The sequence below is a fragment of the Miniopterus schreibersii genome, assembly GCF_964146895.1.
Source record: "Miniopterus schreibersii genome assembly, chromosome: 6".
Lineage (NCBI taxonomy): Eukaryota > Metazoa > Chordata > Mammalia > Chiroptera > Miniopteridae > Miniopterus > Miniopterus schreibersii.
Genome location: NC_138107.1, coordinates 52,270,884 through 52,290,631, shown reverse-complemented (window position 1 = coordinate 52,290,631; position 19,748 = coordinate 52,270,884). Strand labels below are relative to the sequence as shown.

The 19,748-nt window shown below is 43.8% G+C and overlaps 2 protein-coding genes across 8 annotated transcripts in view; one reads left to right on the top strand and one right to left on the bottom strand.

Moving 5' to 3' along the window:
• POPDC1 (popeye domain cAMP effector 1) overlaps positions 1 to 3,854 on the top strand; it is a 34,135-nt gene extending 30,281 nt beyond the window's left edge. For all 3 annotated transcript variants that reach the window (XM_081140013.1, XM_081140012.1, XM_081140011.1), the window contains exon 8: positions 71 to 3,854. In XM_081140013.1, coding sequence (XP_080996139.1) covers positions 71 to 192 — 122 coding nt within the window. In that variant the 3' untranslated portion in view covers positions 193 to 3,854. The remainder of the gene's footprint in view (positions 1 to 70) is intronic.
• A 7,661-nt stretch (positions 3,855 to 11,515) lies between these two features.
• Positions 11,516 to 19,748, bottom strand: part of LIN28B (lin-28 homolog B) — a 92,593-nt gene continuing 84,360 nt past the window's right edge. For all 5 annotated transcript variants that reach the window (XM_081140007.1, XM_081140006.1, XM_081140009.1 and 2 more), the window contains one exon: positions 11,516 to 16,381. In XM_081140007.1, coding sequence (XP_080996133.1) covers positions 16,012 to 16,381 — 370 coding nt within the window. In that variant the 3' untranslated portion in view covers positions 11,516 to 16,011. The remainder of the gene's footprint in view (positions 16,382 to 19,748) is intronic.

Genomic DNA, 19,748 nt, shown 5'->3' with positions numbered 1-19,748 from the left:
AATTGGTACATCCTGCCAACATCAGGACAGGCTGCACATTAAGTGGTTTCCTTTCCTGTGTCTCTGACAGATGTGTCGTCCCCGCACCAGCGAGCCTCGGCCAAAATGAAGCCAATAGAAGAAGGGGCAGAAGACGATGAGGTTTTCGAACCTGTGTCTCCAAAAGCATTTCAAGTCCATCAGTTGCCTTGAGTGGAGAGAAGAGTCGTTACCAAGACGAAAGTTGTCTTGAAGACACCCTGAGAAATACCAGCACTTTTTCACCGCTCTTAGATTATTCTGCTCTAGGGCATCCAGACGGCACGGTCTGAGGGCAGGAAAGTGAGGGGGAGCCAAAAATGGGAAGGTTATTAGCGCTCCTTTTTATTGGTCAGCTTTTTAAGTGGTTGTTTTCCTGAGCCTTCTGACTAAACTTAGCTCTATTTTGAGATACATATTTTCACAGTATTTTCTAGATACACTGTCATTGCAACTTTAAAAAATCTTAAGCGTTCTGTCAATTCAAATGCCTCGTCCAAGTTGTGGCTCGTCTTGCTCACAGGCAGTTTTTTCTCCCCATGGCGGTGGCGTTGTCCATTTGAAAGCTTTAATGAACCGCGTGAGTTTGAAATTGAGGTTGAAGTAGCATTAACAAGCAGGGAATCTCAGGCTTTGCTCAATTGATTTTTTTAGATGGAAAATTTTAAACAGAGATGTGATTCGACTGGTGTTTATTTTTCTCCCGGGCCCGACACACGACCCCACTAGATCGCCTTACTTACTCTGACCTTGTGTAGATAGCTTGATATTGAACAAAACTCACCGGACTTCGCTCGCATTACCCTTGTATTATGCTGTGTATACACTGGTCTGAAACCTAAAGCTGGAAAGATAACAGGTGGGAGCAGCCCTGAGCTCGGTGTCAGCCTTCAGCCACGCACCTGGGCTTGGAGCTGTCTCCTCCCACACACCCTCGTGGGGAAAGCACTTCACTTGGGGCGGGGAGGGGAGGGGAGGGGAGTCAGGTGGCCAAGCAGGGGGCACAGAATGAGGTGACTGACTGCAGCTCCATCCTGTGGTCAGGCTTCTGAAGTTTCAGATTGTTCCTCCAGCCATAGATGCCTCTTTACCGTGTGACGGGCACCCAGTGCCTGAGCTGCGAGGGTGGACGCGGCCGTGCCACGGGCGCCCGGCCTCGGTAACGCTGTGAGGGCCTTCACTGCACTCTCCTCTCCGCCGGAACCATGCTTTAGGACACGGTGGCGCGTGGCTGCTGGGAAATGAGAAGCGGGCTGGAGTGGCCGGTCGGCCTGGGCCGTGTGGCTGTGGCACTGAGCGAGGCGAAGCCCGCCGACCAGCTGTGCAGCAGCAGCCCCCTCGGTGTTGGTTTTCCGTCCACGGAACCAGCTCCGGGTCAGTCCCTGTGATGTTAACTGGCTAAGAATGAAAATGAAAATATTTTCAGGGGAGCCGAGCCAAAAGAAGCATCTTGCCAAGGAGTAGTATCTGTTAGAGAAGGTAAATAAGCTACTCTGTCGTTTTCCTAGATCCTTTTTTTATGAAAGCTAATTATTTTAGTAATTTCACTTGAGTGAGTTTACGTGCTCGGTCCCTCCCTGAGAATCTCCACAGGTGGGAATCCGGTCCCAGCACCTTTAGCAGATGCCGGCGTAGCCACGTCACGGGAGAGGCTGGTTCCCCTTTGCCCCTGTAGCGCCCTTCAGCACGCTGCCTTGGGAATGAGGGAAATGCAACGGGCGAGGGGCCGAGCCTTGGCTTTCAGGTGTGAAGAGACGTTAGGCCGAGCTGTCGCTTCTGCCCCTGAGGGCACGTGTATCCCTCTAAGCGACCGCGCTGACTCTGCTCTCCTGTCCTGGTGGCGCGAGGCCGCGGACACGCCAGCCTGCACCTGCATCAGAGTAATTAGCCGTCTGTAGAGCCATTAGATGGGACACCCGTCCCCAAGTAGGCGGTCAGCTTAGACCCCGCCGAGGCCGCGCTTTCGTGTCCCGTGGGCACTCAGAACCTTGGGGTTTTCCTTGCCCCACCACCTTCACGTGTGTCCCGTGTTGTCACCTCAGACAGGAAAGGGTCATCTCCAGTGACCAGCCTGGGTGTGCTGGGAGGTTATTTTCTGTAGTGCTGGGAACAAACATTTTTAAAAGCACACTGGTAACATGGGGTGATACGAAGTCATTTACTGTTTTATTAAAATGCGTGTGTGTGCGCGTGCTCGCTCATGATTCGGCGCCATTGATAAGACTGTGATCCCAAGATTAGGAATCTTCAAAGAGCCACTTAGCCCGAGTGAGAAACATGAAACTGTTCGTAAGCACAGCCCTCTGAGGAAGACCGTGAGCCTCAGGGAGAAGGGGCCGCAGCACTGAGGAGCCCTCCCACGCAGGCCTGAGAGCAGAGCAGCAGAGAGGAAACAGAAAGGAGTGCTGAGTGGAAGGTCTCCCCTGGATGACTTTAAATTCGTTTATACAAGTGAGCAAGTGTATCTTTGTAAAAGGCGTAAATACACAGACAAAAAAAATGCTTGCTGCCAAAAACCACCAGTAAGATGCTTCCTGTGTTTCTGGTGGTCACTTAGCTGTGTGACCAAGGTTCAGAAAATGGTCTGCAAAAATTATTCTGTGTGTACCCCAAAACCTATGTTTAACGGTGACATCAAGTCTGTGCTCTGAATCTGGAGTGTAACATTTATACCAGAATGTGTGTATCACTTGTAATGTTTTCAAAGTCCTCATAAATATTTATATTTATAGAAGAATAGCACAGACACTAGAGAGAGATCCTCGGTGATGTTTATCTCTCTTAAATTAGTAATAATGGGTGCTCTATGATTGTGGTGTCATTAGCATCCTCTGCTTCCTGGGATCTTTCCGTACCTGCCTAGGGTTCCGTTCCACCTGAGTCACTGGACACGTTCGTGCTCTGCTGCCAGCAGTGTGCACAGAAGGAGACACCCCTTCTTCCTCCATCCACACACCCGCAGCTTTTCTGGTTTTATACCTGGCAGCTGCTGATTCCTGCATCCCAGGCCCTATCTTGGCCCCAAAACAGTCACTTGGATGCTGGAAAAACCTTTGGGGAAAGTTGATGGAACCTACACACTCTGCCCTGTCCCTGGTGCACCCAGGTGATGACTTCGCCCTCCAGTGAAGATTTTCGTGCTCGTGTGGGTGGTGACCCAGCCGGGAACTCCGGCATGGTGGTCAGCTCCGACCTTCAGGGTCCTGGTCCCCACCTCCCTGCAGACCCCAGGCTGCAGCTCCGAGGAGTCACTGTTACTGTGGTCGTGTTCTTTTAATCATTTCTTTGGTCATTTCTAAAGCTGCTCTGTAGAAACCCCTGACCTTCTCATGCCTCAGTTTCCCCTCCCTTCCCTCTCCAACCCTGGTTTGCCAACCTCTTTTTCTAATGATCCTTAACTGGAGGGACTAGAAATACCCACCTACTCAATTCAGATTCCCAAGGATTTGAAAGGATAGGGAGCCTGAGGTTGTGGCGTAACCACGGCTTCAGTTCTGCGTGTGGGACGACGTGTCCCCACTGAGGGTGGCCATGACTTGATTGTCACAGACCCCCAGACGTCTTGTGTAGAATGACAGATTGGAAGTGTCACTTAAGAAACCTGCACTTAAGTACTATTGACAGGTTCTTGTGTTATACTTGCAACCTGGTTTTAAAGCACATGAAGATTTTATGAATGCTTTATACAGTCACATTATTGATAGGAAACTGTTTTTAGCTGCCATTGACATTGATAACATTTACTTTATAATAAATTTACATTTTGTCTGAATAGAGCCTTAGTATTTAAAATATCTTCACGTATTGTCATTTAATCAAATAAATTTCTTACGTAGAAAATATGTGTATTTTAATTTCATTTTTATGTATATAATAAGTCCTCAGTGTTGAACCACACGATGATGTTGAGGACCTGCCGTCGTCCTTGGCTCTGACTCCACGCCCAAAGGCCAGGGTTGACTCAGCCGCCCTCAGAGGTCAGGGAATCGCTCTGGGTTAGTCCTGCAGACCTGCAGAGGGGGTGCTTTTGGGCCGGGTCCACCTAATTCCACAGGCCTGCGTCTTGGCTGCCTTCCGCTCTGAAAAGAGCCACGAAGCAGCGCAGACAGTGTCGACTGGAAACTGCACTGAGAAGCCCTCAGAGTTGCACTGTGGGGATACACAGATTTCAACTTTGTATCCACCTGCCTTGAGCATTACCTTCAGCAGCACCGCGAGCCCATCCCTTGGCTCTTAGCAGCTGGCACTTGCCCCGACCAGCCCCAAGACTAGACCCAAATGGAAGGAGCATCTTTATTGTCCTAAAAGGAGTTAATTCTTTTACTCAATAAGCCATGTCACCTAAGCCTAAAGCCCCTTCAGATCATTGTTGAATTTGAAAAAGCCCTTTCCCTTACCCACGGGACGTCTGAACACCCCACAGGGCCATGACAGTGGCAGGACCGGCGTCAGCATCCTGTTCTAGGCGGGAGGGAGGTGCAGAGAGGACGAGTGACTGGCCCAAGGTCACATGGCCAGTGAGCAAGCAGCCCCAACCTTAGGCTTGGCCTGGGCACCTTCCTGGGTCCATCTTACCACTCCAAGATACCTATTTCTTCCCAACCACGCTCTTAATCTGCTCTCGGCCTTTTCGTCATCCCACTTCGGGGCCATTCCCACAGCTCCAACGCCCGCTAGACCAGCCTGCTCTGGGTGGCTGCGCCCCTGGACCCGGGACCTTAGACTCTAGGTTGATACAATGTATCGTTGCTATTGACCAGGGGAAAGCTATCCCCACTGACCTTGGCCGTCTCGCAGCCGCCTCCGTTCCGCGGGAGAGCGCTCACCTCTCTCCGGGTTCAGCCGGGCCTCTCTGCTCCTCCGCCCCCACTTGCTTGCGGCAGCTGGGCCAGCTCCGCAGGGAAGGAAGCACCATGACTTGAGACTTTCCGCTCTGACTCCTCGCACCACAGGCCAGCGGAGCCAAATGTGGTCTGAACTGAGCTAAACTACCTCGCACCTGAGTAAGTTTAAGTCCCACAACTACAAACCGGCTCCTCCACAGCACGGGAAACCAGCTTTACAGGCAAGCAGCCCCCAGGGGAAATGATCGGAGCCATTTACTGCCTGATACTTTTTTGCAAATGATGAAAACACAGAGCTGCTCCGGCCTGTGGGTGGTTACATGTAATTACGCCATCTGTGCGGAGACTGGCTGAGCGAAACCACGTCCCTTTGAAGGCGTGAAGACGGAGCAAACCTCAGGCGCAACCCCTCAAGGGGCGCGTAAGACAGAACCACCAGGTGTTCACCTGCTCTGAACTCATGTCTCTTCAAATTGCTTCTGTTATCTCGGGGACCCAGCCAACCTTTTCCAAGGTGCTGCCCGTTATTTCTCTCATCTGATCTCTTGTAACTCTTATTAGTATTGATATGCATTATGAGTAAGAATAATATCATACTTTATATTTTTGTACATGTATCTATAGAGGGAGGCATATTTTTAGAAAAAGAAAAATTAAAATCTGATATTGCCCTTTAATCTGTCAGTTCATGTGAAGAATTGGGGGCTTGCATTACATGTTGCCCCAGCAAAGATCTTATCTAAATTGTACGCCTCCACCCCTCCCCCCCACTGAAAGCAGCTCTAGAGCACCGACCTGAAAAATAATCTCTAAGTTTTAAGTAAGAAAATCTCCAATGAAAATTTTATAAGTTTGTATTTCTTATAGCTTGAAATCTGGATGAGAAACTTATGGGGCAGTAATGTAGTGTGAGTATTTAATGCAATGTGTGTTTACATGTTTGAAGTTTCTTATTACAAGACCTAGAAGTACTCAGATAAAATACTTTGTCCTAGACACGTTACCAATATCGGTATCCCTTCTGCACCACGAACTCCACTTTGACAGCCTCTGTCTTCTGCATAAGAGCCCATAAAGTCATTTCTTAGAATAACATATTCTCCAGGGCAGGAATTTTCCTAGGTGAGTTTATCAAACGTGAAATATTCAGAAATTGAAACAGTAGCTGAGGCGGCGGGAAGTACTGGGTTCAGAGCGAGAGAAGAGCGCCCTCTGGTGATACCGGGCGGCAGCTGAATGCAGCTACTTGGTCGTTGAATCCCAGAATTACTAACTACAGCTCTTCACCGTTTCTTAAACGTCAGAACCTCATCTTCACCAAAAGAAATGTCTACACTTCCAAAGACCCACAACTTACACTACAATGCACAACATACTGCATTAGGACATGCTATTTAGACTGTGGTTGGCCCTAGCCAGTTTGGCTCAGTGGTTAGAGTGTCCACCCTCAACTGAAGGGTCCTGGATTTGATTCCCGCCAAGGGCACCTACCTTGGTTGCAGGCTCGATTCCCCGCCCCCAGCTGGGGTGCGTGTGAGAGGCAACCAATCGACGCGTCTTCTCACATAGATGTTTCTCTCTCTCTCTCTCTCTCTCTCTCTCCCTTCCACTCTCTCTAAAAAGCAATGGAAAAAATATCCTCAGGTGAGGATTTAAAAAATAAAGGATTGTGTTATGTTATTTAGGTTATCTTTTATAGACACCCTAGAGAAAATTTTAGTTGGGATAGTGTTCCATTAAGTAATAATTTTTAATTAAAAAGAAGCACTATGGGTTGTGAATATGGGCCTTCCAAATGGGATCTCTTAAATACTCAGATCTTGGCTCACAGTTCTTTTTATTGCTGATTTGTTCTGTTTTGTTTTGAGGCGGGGTTGGGGCTTGCATTGGAACATTTAGACATTGGATGGGGTGCTCATGGAACTTGGTGACTCTCCTCCAGCAGGTTTTGGGAATAACCGTCTGGCATGATCCAGTGTGATCCTAGATGAAGATAGAATATTGGACTAAATGACATTCCAGGGGTGCTTACAAATGTTTCGTTCCATGTTAAATTTCCCCTGGCAATCAGATATATCTCCCTATGAATGCTGTGCGCTCTTAACAAACAAAAGGAAAATACAAACCTAAGGACACAGTGAGCAGTAGACACCACCAGATGCTTCAATGACAACTTCTCACATTTCAGCCTCTCCTTCGCATTTTTCAAATTCTCTACCATGAGAAAGTTCATTAAGGTCATAATTAGATTTTATTATTATTGTTTCAAATAGACTGCTTTGGGTGAGTGTCAGAGGTAAGTTTAACACAGAACTAGCTGAAGTGATATCTGGACTAGCTTGTGAAAATTATTTACAGAGAATTAATTTCATGAAGAAATAAGAAAACCTGAAGAGCCGATGTGGAGGTAACTAATGGCCTGAATAGGTGATCTGATGATCTAAATGAAAGGAGTGATCAATAAAACCTGTCTGACATGCCAGTGGTGAGGCCACACTTCTAAAGAAAATGTGGAAAAGCAGTGAGAAAGGATCACGTGTCCGTAATATGTGTGTTGAAACCAAGCCAAATATAATATGGTTTGATTTCCTTACAACCTGAGCAGCATTGTTGCCACTATAATACTTAGGCCTGAGTCCAGTTTTCTTGATAAATGCAGAACAAACCATGGCATTTATAAGTAAGAACCCCAGGGTTGGAGCTGGTACTTTAAAGAATTTGTATACCTGGAGCAGGCAGATAGCTATAGATGCTGAGCAGCTCAGAAATTAAACAGACATTGAGGCCCTTAACCTTCAGAAAACAGCTCACATCTTCAAGAAACTTTCATTAGTTTTAGAAACAAAGGACATACATGTATCTTAAAGACAAGAAACGTTTTAAGTGGAAATTGTGTTAAGTAACATGCCTGATAGGCAGCGTCAGAAACATTTACCATTTTCCAGGGAGCCTAAAACCACTTCAGAAAGAGTGTGTGTGTGTGTGTGTGTGTGTGTGTGTGTGTGTGTGTGTGTGTGAGAGAGAGAGAGAGAGAGAGAGAGAGAGAACTAGGAAGGCTAACATACACTGATTTCTAAACTGAGGATCACAGAAATGATATTTGAGTAACAGTAAAATTGTTCTTTTAGATTTCAATTGTTTCTAGAAAGCAAAACAGACAAGAGAACCTCATAGAGTTTGGGGGCGGGGATCATGAAAATAAAAAAACAGGAGCATGAAAATAACAAGAAAACAAAATGATAAATTGCAATTTTTGGATTTAGTAGCCTAGCAAGCCAAGTTCATATAAGGCTCCATAAGAAGGCCTTCCCAAGTGGCAGACAGAGGCGTGGTGCAAACGCAGGGCTCTGCGTACAGGGTTCTGGGGCTTCCTGTTATCCTGAATGGGACTTACATGTGTTCATTTTTTAATTTTTTTTTTAGTATGTCTTTATTGATTTCAGAGAGAAGAAGGGAGAGGGAGAGAGAGAAACATCAATGATTGATACAGTGATTGATCGGCTGCCCCCTGCACGCCCCTGACTGGAGATCGAGCCTGCAGCCTGGCATGTGCCCTGACCCAGAAAGGAACTGTGACCTCCCGGTTCATAGGTTGATGCTCAACCGCTGAGCCATGCCAGCCGGGCACTTACATTTGTTCTTTATTAAGAAAAAGGAACAATTCTTGAAGACGCAGATTGGACTGCCTGTATTTTAGTTGTCAAATTCTCCTATCATTTAAACACTGTAACTTCTTTCCCCCGGTGTAGCTCCCTGGAGAAGACAAATGTGGTGAACTGTTTCTCTAAATCAGCATGTGGGTTCACCAGCAAAATATGCTTGTGTATTTCTAAATATTTATAAAAATTCAGATTATCGTTTTCAGTGACAGTCTAGGAAGTTCCATTAAAATACCAAAATTAAGTACCCATCCCCCACCCACACACACACAGAAATGCCACTTAGAAAGCAGCCAAAAGAAGTGGTGAGAAGTCCTTTGCCCAGATTCTTTCCTGAAAGTAGGTAGTTTCATACTTGGGCCATCTTCCAGAGCCTCCTGTTTCTCTCCACTGGTTCTATTCCTTCTGCCTTCAAATGAATCCTTTGTATCCTTAAAAAGTCAATGATATGGTCATAAGAAGACACTATTAAAGTATAAACCCAAAGGGCTGCTTTTTCCTTGCATCCAGATTAAATCTATCCTGTCTGCCTGTTTTGTCAGATTGACTAGGATTCAAACAGCAAGGTGCTGGGGCCCAGCCAGGCGTGGCTTAATGGCTGAGCGTCGACCTAGGATCCAGGCGATCAGGGTTCGATTCCCGGTCAGGGCACATGCCCGGGTTGCGGGCTGCAGCCGATCAATGACTCTCTCATCATTGATGTTTCTATCTCTCTCTCTCCCTCTCCTTTCCTCTCTCTGAAATCAATAAAGATATTATTTTAAAAACAAACAGCAAGGTGCTGGGAACCGTAGCCACCATCAGGGGTGTAAGGAAGGAGCAGAAGTCCAACAGGGCTACCATTTTGGCAAGCAAGTTGGGAAGCAAGACTATAATAACATTGCAGTAACTTTGTTAAGGAAGCAACTTTAAAATAATTGTAGTAACTTTGTTAACACCTTAGCTTGTCCACATTGTTGCATATTATTTCTGTTATTTTATGTATTTCCCCCATAATGACATAAAACAAAATAGCAAACAAAAAAAGCAATTGTTTTTCATCTTGAAAACTTCTGAACTCTTGCTTTTTCTAACTGCTGCATTGATTGCATTTACCCTCCCTCTCACTCCCAAGTCAAACAAGCAGTATAGGCTATGTTGTTGTTTTTTAAGACCGCAGTTTGGTTCCACCCATATTGGTACATTAAAAATTTTCTGTCCATAACTCTGGATACTGGCTGTCTTCCTGTTTATTAATCTTCTGTGGCTTTTCTGCAGCCCCCCCCAAGCTCTCAGCAGTTCACGTTCTGTTAAACTAATCTGCTGAATTCTTACTTTCAGTTAATGTGGTCCTCAATTGTGCATTTCCCTTCTTTCAGTCAGGAGCCCCTCAAGGTCCGGCTGCACTGCTTGCCGTCTAATGCATCCAAATGTTTTTTATACAAAATGTTTTTATGTCTCACCAAATTCATCTCTTTGCTGACTGAATTGTGCTCTGCTCACTCTCAACTCTGACCTTTTGTTTCTGCTGTTTCTCCTGCCCCCGACTGGCTTCCTTCACCCACCCAAATCAAGCCCATCGTTCTTGCTTCCCCTTAATCTCACTTCCTCAAACCACCTGTGCATTTATAAAAAATGTCATTTTGAACAACTTTTATTAACAAAAAAGCATTATATGATGTAAGAGGAAAAGTGTAAAGTTCCAAACCACATATAATCTAACCTAATTTTATTTTTAAATGTGTCCAATTTATTGAAAAAAGAATAAGATTAACCAAAAAAAAAAAAAAAGTTAATGGTTATTTCTAGCTGATGGGATTAAGTAATTTAAAAAGGTTTTCCATTTTTGAAATTAATAAAAAATATTATCTCCAGGTGATGGAATTATGTATGAATTTTATTTTTCAAGCTTCTCCCTATTCTCTACAATAAAGTACAGTGTTACTTTCATAACAAAAAGCTACTCTTTTAAATAACAATTACCGAAGAAAATAAACACGGTTGAAACATTTATATAATCAGGCCCTCACGAGCATTCATGGTAGAGACCTTCACATCCTACAAGTGAATCGCTCAATGTTCACAACAATGTGAGTATAAAGAACACCACTGAAGCAGACTAAAAAATGAGTAAGATAGCCCGGCCAGTGTGGCTCAGTAGTTGACTGTCATCCCATGAACCAGGAGGTCACGATTCGATTCCCACCCAGGGCACATGCCCGGGTTGCAGCCTTGATCCCCAGTAGGGGGTGAGAAGGAGGCAGCCGATCGAAGATTCTCTCTCGTCACTGATGTTCTCTCTCTCTCTCCCTCCCCCTTCCTCTCTCTGAAATCAATGAAAACATATTTTTTAAAGAATAGGTAAGATGGTAAATTATGTGTTTTTACCACAATTAACAACAAGAGCAGAAAGTAGGAGTCATAGTAGACAGCCCCCCCCCGCCCACACAGTGACTCGTCCAGGTGTGAAGTGAAACGAAAGTGAGTGTAACCGCGAGACTGGCCAACGGAGGGAACTCGGGTTTCATCCCAGTGTGCTGCAGGGTCTCCACACTGCTCACAGTTTGACAAATCCACCTTCACATCTCAGATGCTTGGTACTCGCGTAACCTGGCTTTCATTGTTCTTTCCAAATACTTCTAAATTAATAAGGAAGAATTGTAGGAAAACTGTAAAATGGCTTGTCCAAAAGGGCTTGAACACTTGTTTCAGGTGCCTTTTCCTGAACACATGCAGTGTGTGTGTTGATTCACAAGCTTGCACAGCCCACACCAGCTCATCCAGGACGATTCCTGGTGCTGACAGAACCCACTTTTCCTCCCTCCGTCCCTTCATTCATTCAGACTGAATTTGCTCACCTTCTGCATTGTCATAAGGCCCTTATTTAAATCACCTCCATGTGAAGATATGTTAAAACTATTTAATTTACGCTCAGATTGGTGAATACTGTCCTTTTACCCATTCATTTAATTGAGCAATCATACAAACCGTAAAAAAAATCTCCACAACGCGTCATAAATGCCAACGTTATATGTTTTATTTTTAATCAAGTAATTTTTTCAGACCTCAAAATATCCATAATTGACAGAATAAGACATTAGGCATGAAATGAGCATATAAAACCTGCAGTCTGCAGAAAGGCCAACAGCACTTCAGCCCATCAGAGCGACTGTACACGCTGAAATGCCATTCAAAATACCTCCTTTTCTGTCCTTTAAAAACATATAGTTCAAGCGTCTTGTTTAATCTTCACTTGTAAACAACATGAGTCAAAATGGACAAAGAGGCAATCTAAATACTACACAGGATAATTTAAAAACACTAGATAAAACACCGTATTAAAGACATAGAAATCAGTGTTCACTTTGGTCTCTAGGATGGTTAGGGTTTGTTAATACCAAAAAATAAAAATAAAATAAAAAATCCCCATACATATAATTAAAGCCAGCTTGGTGGTGGATGCCAGTGGTTGACAGATGTAAGTGATTCGAGAGGTAGTCAACACCATCATTTTCAAGCCGGTAACTGACAAGTGTTGAGCCACAGCAAACGTATTAAATATTGCAATAGTTTCTCACAGTACAGTACTTCGCCATAACTTTGCAGCTTTGTTCCATATATAAAATTTAAAAACGCTTCATAGGCCAACTTCTCACTCTAACTGAACTATGACACAGGTCACACAACCACCACATCTTAAAGAGGCCGATGACAGCTCTGCAAGACAGAATTTGATGCTTTTAACAAGTTGTTCTTCTCTAAAACAAACAGATCTCATTAAGACAACTAGAAGGTTAGGGTCAGTGCAGCTGCACTTGTACACACTTTCCCGAATTTTATAACCAAAGGGGAAACACACATATATATTTTATGATAAACATTTCTTAGAGAAAACAGATAAATTAATTTAAATTAACTTTAAGACTTAATGAGATTTCCCATGTCCTGTATAATTCATCTCACAGTGAATGTTACAAGGTCTATTAACACTTATGGGTGTCTATTCAAAAACTACATACAACTAGCATTAACTTGGGGCCACATTGGTGCAAAATACAACTGGGCCAGAGACGCTAAAAAAAATCGGCAATAGAAAGTCCTATGTCTGTAGGTGGATTGATGCTAATAACGTGGTGTTTCCTGATCTTTTTGCCTACATTGCACACCAAACTTCCAAGTTACAAGCAGGTAAAAATCTTTCTATATCTTTCCATTGTAAAAATACATCCAAAGTCTTCTAGTAAAGAGGAGAGATCCAAGTATAAAAATGTTTCCACTACAACCTGCCATGTAGCAAGTGAACAGCTCCCAGGGCTGAGAGGCGGGTGGAGCATCTTCCTTAGGAATTACATTGTGTTGACATGGGGGTGAGGTCAAGGGGCAACTAATTCACAGACCTCCTGCCCAATCCATGAGTAACCCCTGTAAACTGATGCTTCACGCGGACCCTTCCCCTCAGTAGCTACAAATGGCACCGCACACCCACCATGTCCACTCCTTGGCAAGCCAGTGCTGGTCAGTTGTGTGCCTGGGGCAATAATGCCGCAATACGCTCGGCTTCGGGGCAGCACAGCCACAGGGAAGGAGACTGGCACCTTCTATACTGTCTGCCCAACACGACTACACTCACACACCCACCTCCCCTCCTGTGCCCCTTCCCGCCTCGCCCTCGGGGCAAAGCAGCTATTCCCAGGACGGCTTCTGTGTCCGCTCTGTGTCGGGGCAGGGGTGCCCGTCACTCTTTCAACGAAGCACGTGATGCGTTGAAGGAAATGCCTGGAGGCTTTGCTAACTAAACGAGATGCTTCCTTATTTACAAGCGTTTGTTGGAAACATGCAGTTGTGAGTTGCTATCTATCCGATAAAAAGGTTCTGTACCGGAGAACTGCCGGCCACTGGGAGGCTGGAGCAGCGTCAAGGTGTGCTATGCGTCAACCATGAGGTAGCCTCTTGTTGTAAACAGAATATTTCACCCATGTAAATGGACACTGTGCTCGCATCAGTGACATTCACATATACAAGGAGTTCGGGAATTCTGCCTTAGGGTACTTTTCACGTGAAATAAAAACAGGAGAACTGATATCTTAAGTCCAGAGATTTTGATCTATGTTAAACAGAGGTAGTTATTACCAACATCAGTACATAATACTTATATAAAGGTCGGAGTTATTTGGTTTGTTTTGAGTAAGCAGGACTGTAGACTATTCTGTAAAGAAACAACAACATCATCATTATGGTATGTTCCCTGAGCAAAGTTCTTTGTCCTGAGTATGTTATGTAATAGTGATAATATTCTTATATAAAAAATAAACCCAACTTTTAATCCTAAGATAGGTTTGGTATGTGCTCTTAGTTCAGTCTGGCAAAATGCTTAAAATGACTTCAAATTGCACCCATAGGTCCACAGTTATACATTTAAAAAAAAAACCCAACACACGAAAAACAACAAAAAAAAAACCACCCCATGATCTCAGCTCTGTATTTTTAAATATGGAAACAGGGAATGTCCAATTCTCAACTCCATAACTTCCTATGTCTATAAGGTCAAGGAACTTTGGTTTGGATTTTCAAAGTGACTTCTTATGGTTTGCATTTTTACTGTTAACCTGCTTATTACACCTGCTAAAAATCAAGCAATGCCACTTTGATTTGTCTACATAATTTAAATACGCTTACAATCCTCACGTAAGGCAAGGAAGGACTTCTCTACAGCTATATCACATTCAATATCGTCAAAGGTAAGCGTTGCATCACAGCACACTGGTATTTCAGTACACACGGCGGAGATCCTCACAAACACTGTCGTGGAACTCAAGCTGAGTTGCAAAGCACAGCGGCCCAGCCCCGGGCACCTCCCCGACGCCCGGCTCGCGAACGGCAGCCTCCGCACGCGTCTCCCACGGCACGCGGCCGCTCGGCAGGACGTGTCTCATTCGAGCCATGCTGTTTTCCTTTTTGATTATCTGAGCTTACACCAACAGGCTCACCATACAAAACTATATTCATTGCCAATGTTAAGCATTATGACTGGCACCTCCCTGGAGATGTTTCAGGAAGGTGCCCATAACCTCTACCACCAGGATGACGCCAAAGTGAATTCTCATGACTGAAACCTGAAAGGGACCAACCCTACGACTGTTCCCGAGCCCGTTTATTAACATAACTGAGACCAGCCTGAGCGGCGTCTCTCTCCCCATCACTGCACAGTCATCCCAAATCCGCCACACAGGTTCCTTCAGCATCCATTTTCCTGCATAAAACCCTTCCAGCTCTCTGGTAGGAGAGGTTTCGGTATCTCTGCCCCAGGCTCGTCGCTCTAGTTTCCTGCCACCAAACACTGCACTTTTTACTTTGTTCAAGGTCAATACATATTGGGCAATGGTGAGCATCCACTTAATGTTTACCCTCAACCCTGGCATTCTATCCATCTCTCTGCTGTTCTGTTTGTTTTAGAAACAAGTTAGATAACGCTCCAGGGGGAATTAAAATAGCCACCAAAAATATATACCAAACGACTGGAGTTTTCCTCCAAGGTCTTCAGTAGTCAACAGGGAGGGCCCCTGCTCGAAGTGATGGTCAAAAGGACTGACTTAGGGAAGGGAAGCTGCTGTTGCCACAATCCCTGAAAAAAACCTCACGACATGTAAAAGATTATGAGCTGGTATGAAAATACCGCCGAAAACAATCAAGTCACTACATTTTTACATTGCCCTCCCCCCTTCCTTTCTGTTAATATGCATCTAATTTACAATCAAAATACATGAATTAAAAACATTAAAATATCGGCACAGAAATTACACATTCATTGTCTCTTCTGGAGTTATGTATCCCAGATTCGAAAAGCTTATGGCAGTCAGAGGCATGTGGGGTTAAGGTACTGACTTCAAAGAGGTTTGGGACACTCTATAGATATTCAAGAGAAAAAGGCAATCCCAAACTTGGGGAAACTGATGATTAAAAAACCTTTAGTACCATGTGATTGGCAGCTCTGAGATCTGAAGTATCCTTTGGTTCACACAAAAAGATAACAGTCATGTGTTTATTTCTATGTCATCGTAAAGGGTGTGGTATTTCAAGAAAAACTCCAGGGGTTCTTTTTGAAACCATCTAGATCAAATGCTTCCCACGAGTTTTCAGTTCTTGGGGATGTCAAATTCTGTGAGGGAGGGTGTGTGCTTAAACCTCTACACACACATATATAAAGACAAACTCTCTTTATATACATGTCTATATCCCGATACAAATCCTCCTACACACACAGACTCAGGCTCGCTCCCTCGCACACATGCACATACAGGAACACACAGTTTCTCATTCTCGGAATTACATAAAACACGACACCCTGCTCAAGTGTAGTTTGCTTAGAGTGATTTGTCTGTTTAAAAAAATTCACAGTTCCTCAACAGTAGTTAAAAATCCCAGGTCAGCTGCTGTTTGTGAAATACTGTTCCCCTGTACTTGCATGAGGTAGACTTTCCAACCGGGGGGAGAAAACGGTGCACTGAGAAGGATTATGTCTTTTTCCTTTTTTGAACAGAAGGCCCCTTTTTGCTTTGTTCTCCGGGTGCTGCGGCTGACTTCGTGGAGGAAGCTTCCTGAGGGGACCGGCCTGGCCATTCTGCGACCTCGGGCCTGGCCTCCTGAGGACACGGCGGCGGTGAGCGGCCAGGCCCGCCCGCCGCCTCCCGCGGGAAAGCCGCGGGGCCCGGCTGCGAATCGGCCTCCTGTCTTCCCTGAGAGCTGGCGGGCGGCTGCGCAGCAGTTTTGTGCGGGCAGTTGGCCACCATGTGCGTGATGCTTTGACAGTAATGGCACTTCTTTGGCTGAGGAGGTAGACTACATTCCTTAGCGTGGTGGTCAAGGCCACCGCAGTTGTAGCATCTGCAACAAGAACAATGACAACGTCTTAGAAGCAGGCAGTGCGTGTCACAGAATGTCTTATGTATGCAAGGGAGACGCCGAAATACACACACTGTCACCGAGCTCAGCCTATTTGTGTGCCCTCTGAAGTCCGTAACGCTGCTTAGCACCCCGGCCACTTCAAAGGCCATCATCGCCAAAGTGCTCCAGCAAAGCCGTAGAGCTAGTTGTACCTGACACACCAGTCAACATAAACCACAAAAGACTTTATATTTTAGTCGCTTCCCTATAGAAATGACCCCTTTTAAAGATCTGACAGGTTATTTTAAAAGAACAGGTTAGCCCACTAGAGGGCAGTGAATGCTCACCAGAAAAACCACAACCAGCTAGTTTTAAACAGAGTTAAAAAATTCAGCTGTTGACGTGATATGCACTGATAATGCGCTCAGCAATTAGGAAAATTATAGAGCAAATTAAGTTTTACCAGTTTAACCTTTCTTTGGGTATTAATTATTTTGACTACGGAAACCAGTTGACTGGAAGAATTTTTTGCCGTTGTACCAATTAAGCAATGCAGGGAAACCTGATATATAGGAAAAATCAGATGTTTACGGTGAATGATATCTGGCAAATTACCAAGTAATTTTAGAGCAATAGTATCTGAATCAGAAGAAGGCTGTGAAAGAAAGCTTCTAACTACTTAGAGTGGATTTTAAAAGGTTGACGGTAGTTCAGTGATGGAAAGAATTTACTTTCTTTTCCTTCGTTAAGAAGTTAGTTTTCTCCTAGAGCAATTCTTCTAAATTGAAATAAACATAAATCCATCCTAATACTATTTAAATGCACATTGGGTGCATGGCTTCGTATTAGATGTTTGAAAATTTGACTTAGCTTCTAAAAGCTGAGCAAGTAAATTATTTGGAAGATATATTTGCTCAATTCCAGTTAGATTTTCTTTTAAAATTTTATATTAAAAACAACAAAACAGCATAAATAGAAAATAAAATTTCATAATTACGAAGGTTTTTAATCTACTTGTTGAGTACAGAATTTGCTTACTGATTTGTCTCCAAATGAAATGTCTTAAGGACTTTCAATTTAAATTTATTTTCAAATACATTTACGACTCCATAATTCTCATTACAAAACACAAACAACAGGTCACAAAGTTTTTTTGAAAAATAGCAAAGGAAGTGGTAAATGTGACAGTGTAAGACTATTGTGACAACAAATCATTATAGTTACATGTGTGTATGACAGAACAGCAAGCTTAATAACTTATATTAGCATATATTTCAAAGACAAACTACTAAGCTACTACTAACCTACTGAGCAGTTTACGTAGAATGCTTAGTGTTTTCTTTCCTGAGATAAGTTATAAAGATGAAACTTGGCAGGAACTAGTATAACTACAGCTTGCTTCTCCAGTTACCAAGATTACCTCATAGATGTTAGAATAGTGCGTTCACAAGATGGCCTTTTATCCTTTGCAATATTTGTAAGTATTTATCAAAGGGGAAAATTATATTCTCAAAAATTTAAAGGGAAAAAATTTAAAGCACGTTTTCTACTTAAATTATTTACGGTGTAATTACATACCTTCATATAATAAATTTTAAAAACTTTGTAATTAATATTACAATAAAGATTCACTAGTGTTTCAGCCATGTGTTTTAAAAGATAATGCAAGTTTAAATAAAAATTACTAATGCCCGAAATCCAGGTCCCCAAAATAACACACTTCAAAAAATGGCATCTTTCACAAATATAACCATATTACTTATAACAATGTTTTCCCATATAGCTCTCTTCTTTAATAGATAAGTGAGTTCTTAAGTTAAATTTGCCCAACTATAAAATAGGCCCTTCTGAGTTACATTCACTTTCTCGAGGATGACATCAGGTGGGAGCTCATTTCCGAAGAAAGGGACCAGGTTGCAGGCCGGGTCAGGGAGCGGGCCTCCTGCAGCCCGTCGGCCTCACCGGTCCCTGCGGTCCGCGCGGGGCCACCCAGCTTACAGACCATTCTGCCCGCTCATTTCCAAGGGCCCGGTGTCAGGACTCCACTTTCACAAATGGGGTCTTCCATCAGAGCCTATCTGTACACCTGTTATTACATTTGGGTTTTAAAAGTTATTTTTACGGATACTGCATCATTCTGGTTTCCTTGCGTTTTGACCCGCATGGTTAAGTCGCCCCACAGCCCCGGCTCCTCCGATGTGTGCTGTCACCAGCCAGCCTGCCGTCCCCACCGAAAGGATCTGCACTCGGGGTCCACACGCTTAGCCGTAAAGGGGAGGAGCGGCGTTCATTCCCCTCCCGTTTAATCCTCAGTGCCAGTCACTCTTCCTGAGTGCGGATCACACCCCGTTCTGAAACCCCTTCCTGCCCAAGGGACTGACGCCACCATGGGAACGTCCAGTTGCCTCTCAGCTCACAAACACACTCCCCAGAAGCTCTGCACGGCGCTAGTCTCCTTCGTTCCCGCTCCACACCTCCACGCGCCTGCCTTCCTCAGCTGGAGCGATTACACTGCGATGTGGGCATAAAAATGGCACGCGTGCACCTGCGTGCCCACACGCTCAAGGAATACGGGGGCAAACGCAGGTGTGCCGTTGCGAGCAGGTGAAAGCTTATTCTTGTATTATTTATTCGTATTACAACGGTAAACCTGCTTTTGCCCGCCCCTGTATAAGGACAGACTCACAAGCGAAAGGCTATATAAAAGGAACCATATTTAAGTGTTTCGACAGCCCAACTAATGTTAAGCATTTTACAAAATGATGAACCAGTGGCACAGAGGGTCGTTTCTTACATATTAAACATAAAAATAAATTAAAACGTTCAGATTACTCTTAGAACTTTATCAAATCCTTCATAAAATTATACTTTAATTCTAAAGAACTGGCACAGCACATTCTACATGTATTAGTTCTCATAAGATGCTGAAGATGGAAAATAGACAATCAAATTGGAATCAATTTTTTAAAAGATTATCAATATAAGATTAAAATTTTTAAAAGGAGAATGCTAACAATAGATATAGAAGTACCTAAAATGGCAAAATAAATGAAAACAAATCTTTTAGATTTCTATCTTTAGGAATATTTAATTATATTATGAAATTATTATGTGAGGTTCAATAAACTAAGCCCAATCACCTACATTAATTAATAAGTTAATCAAAACGTATCTAAAATTTTGAGGATTCCATAATAAAATGGAAACTCTGATTCAGAAATCAGAATTAGATCTGCTAAGGTTCTTGAAAAACTTACCATTTGGGGGTCCAAAACACTGAATAAGTAAGTTATATTTTCAAGTGACACCAGCAATGACAATTAGAACTGAGCTCAACTAAAGACCACTAGATTATATAGACGTTATA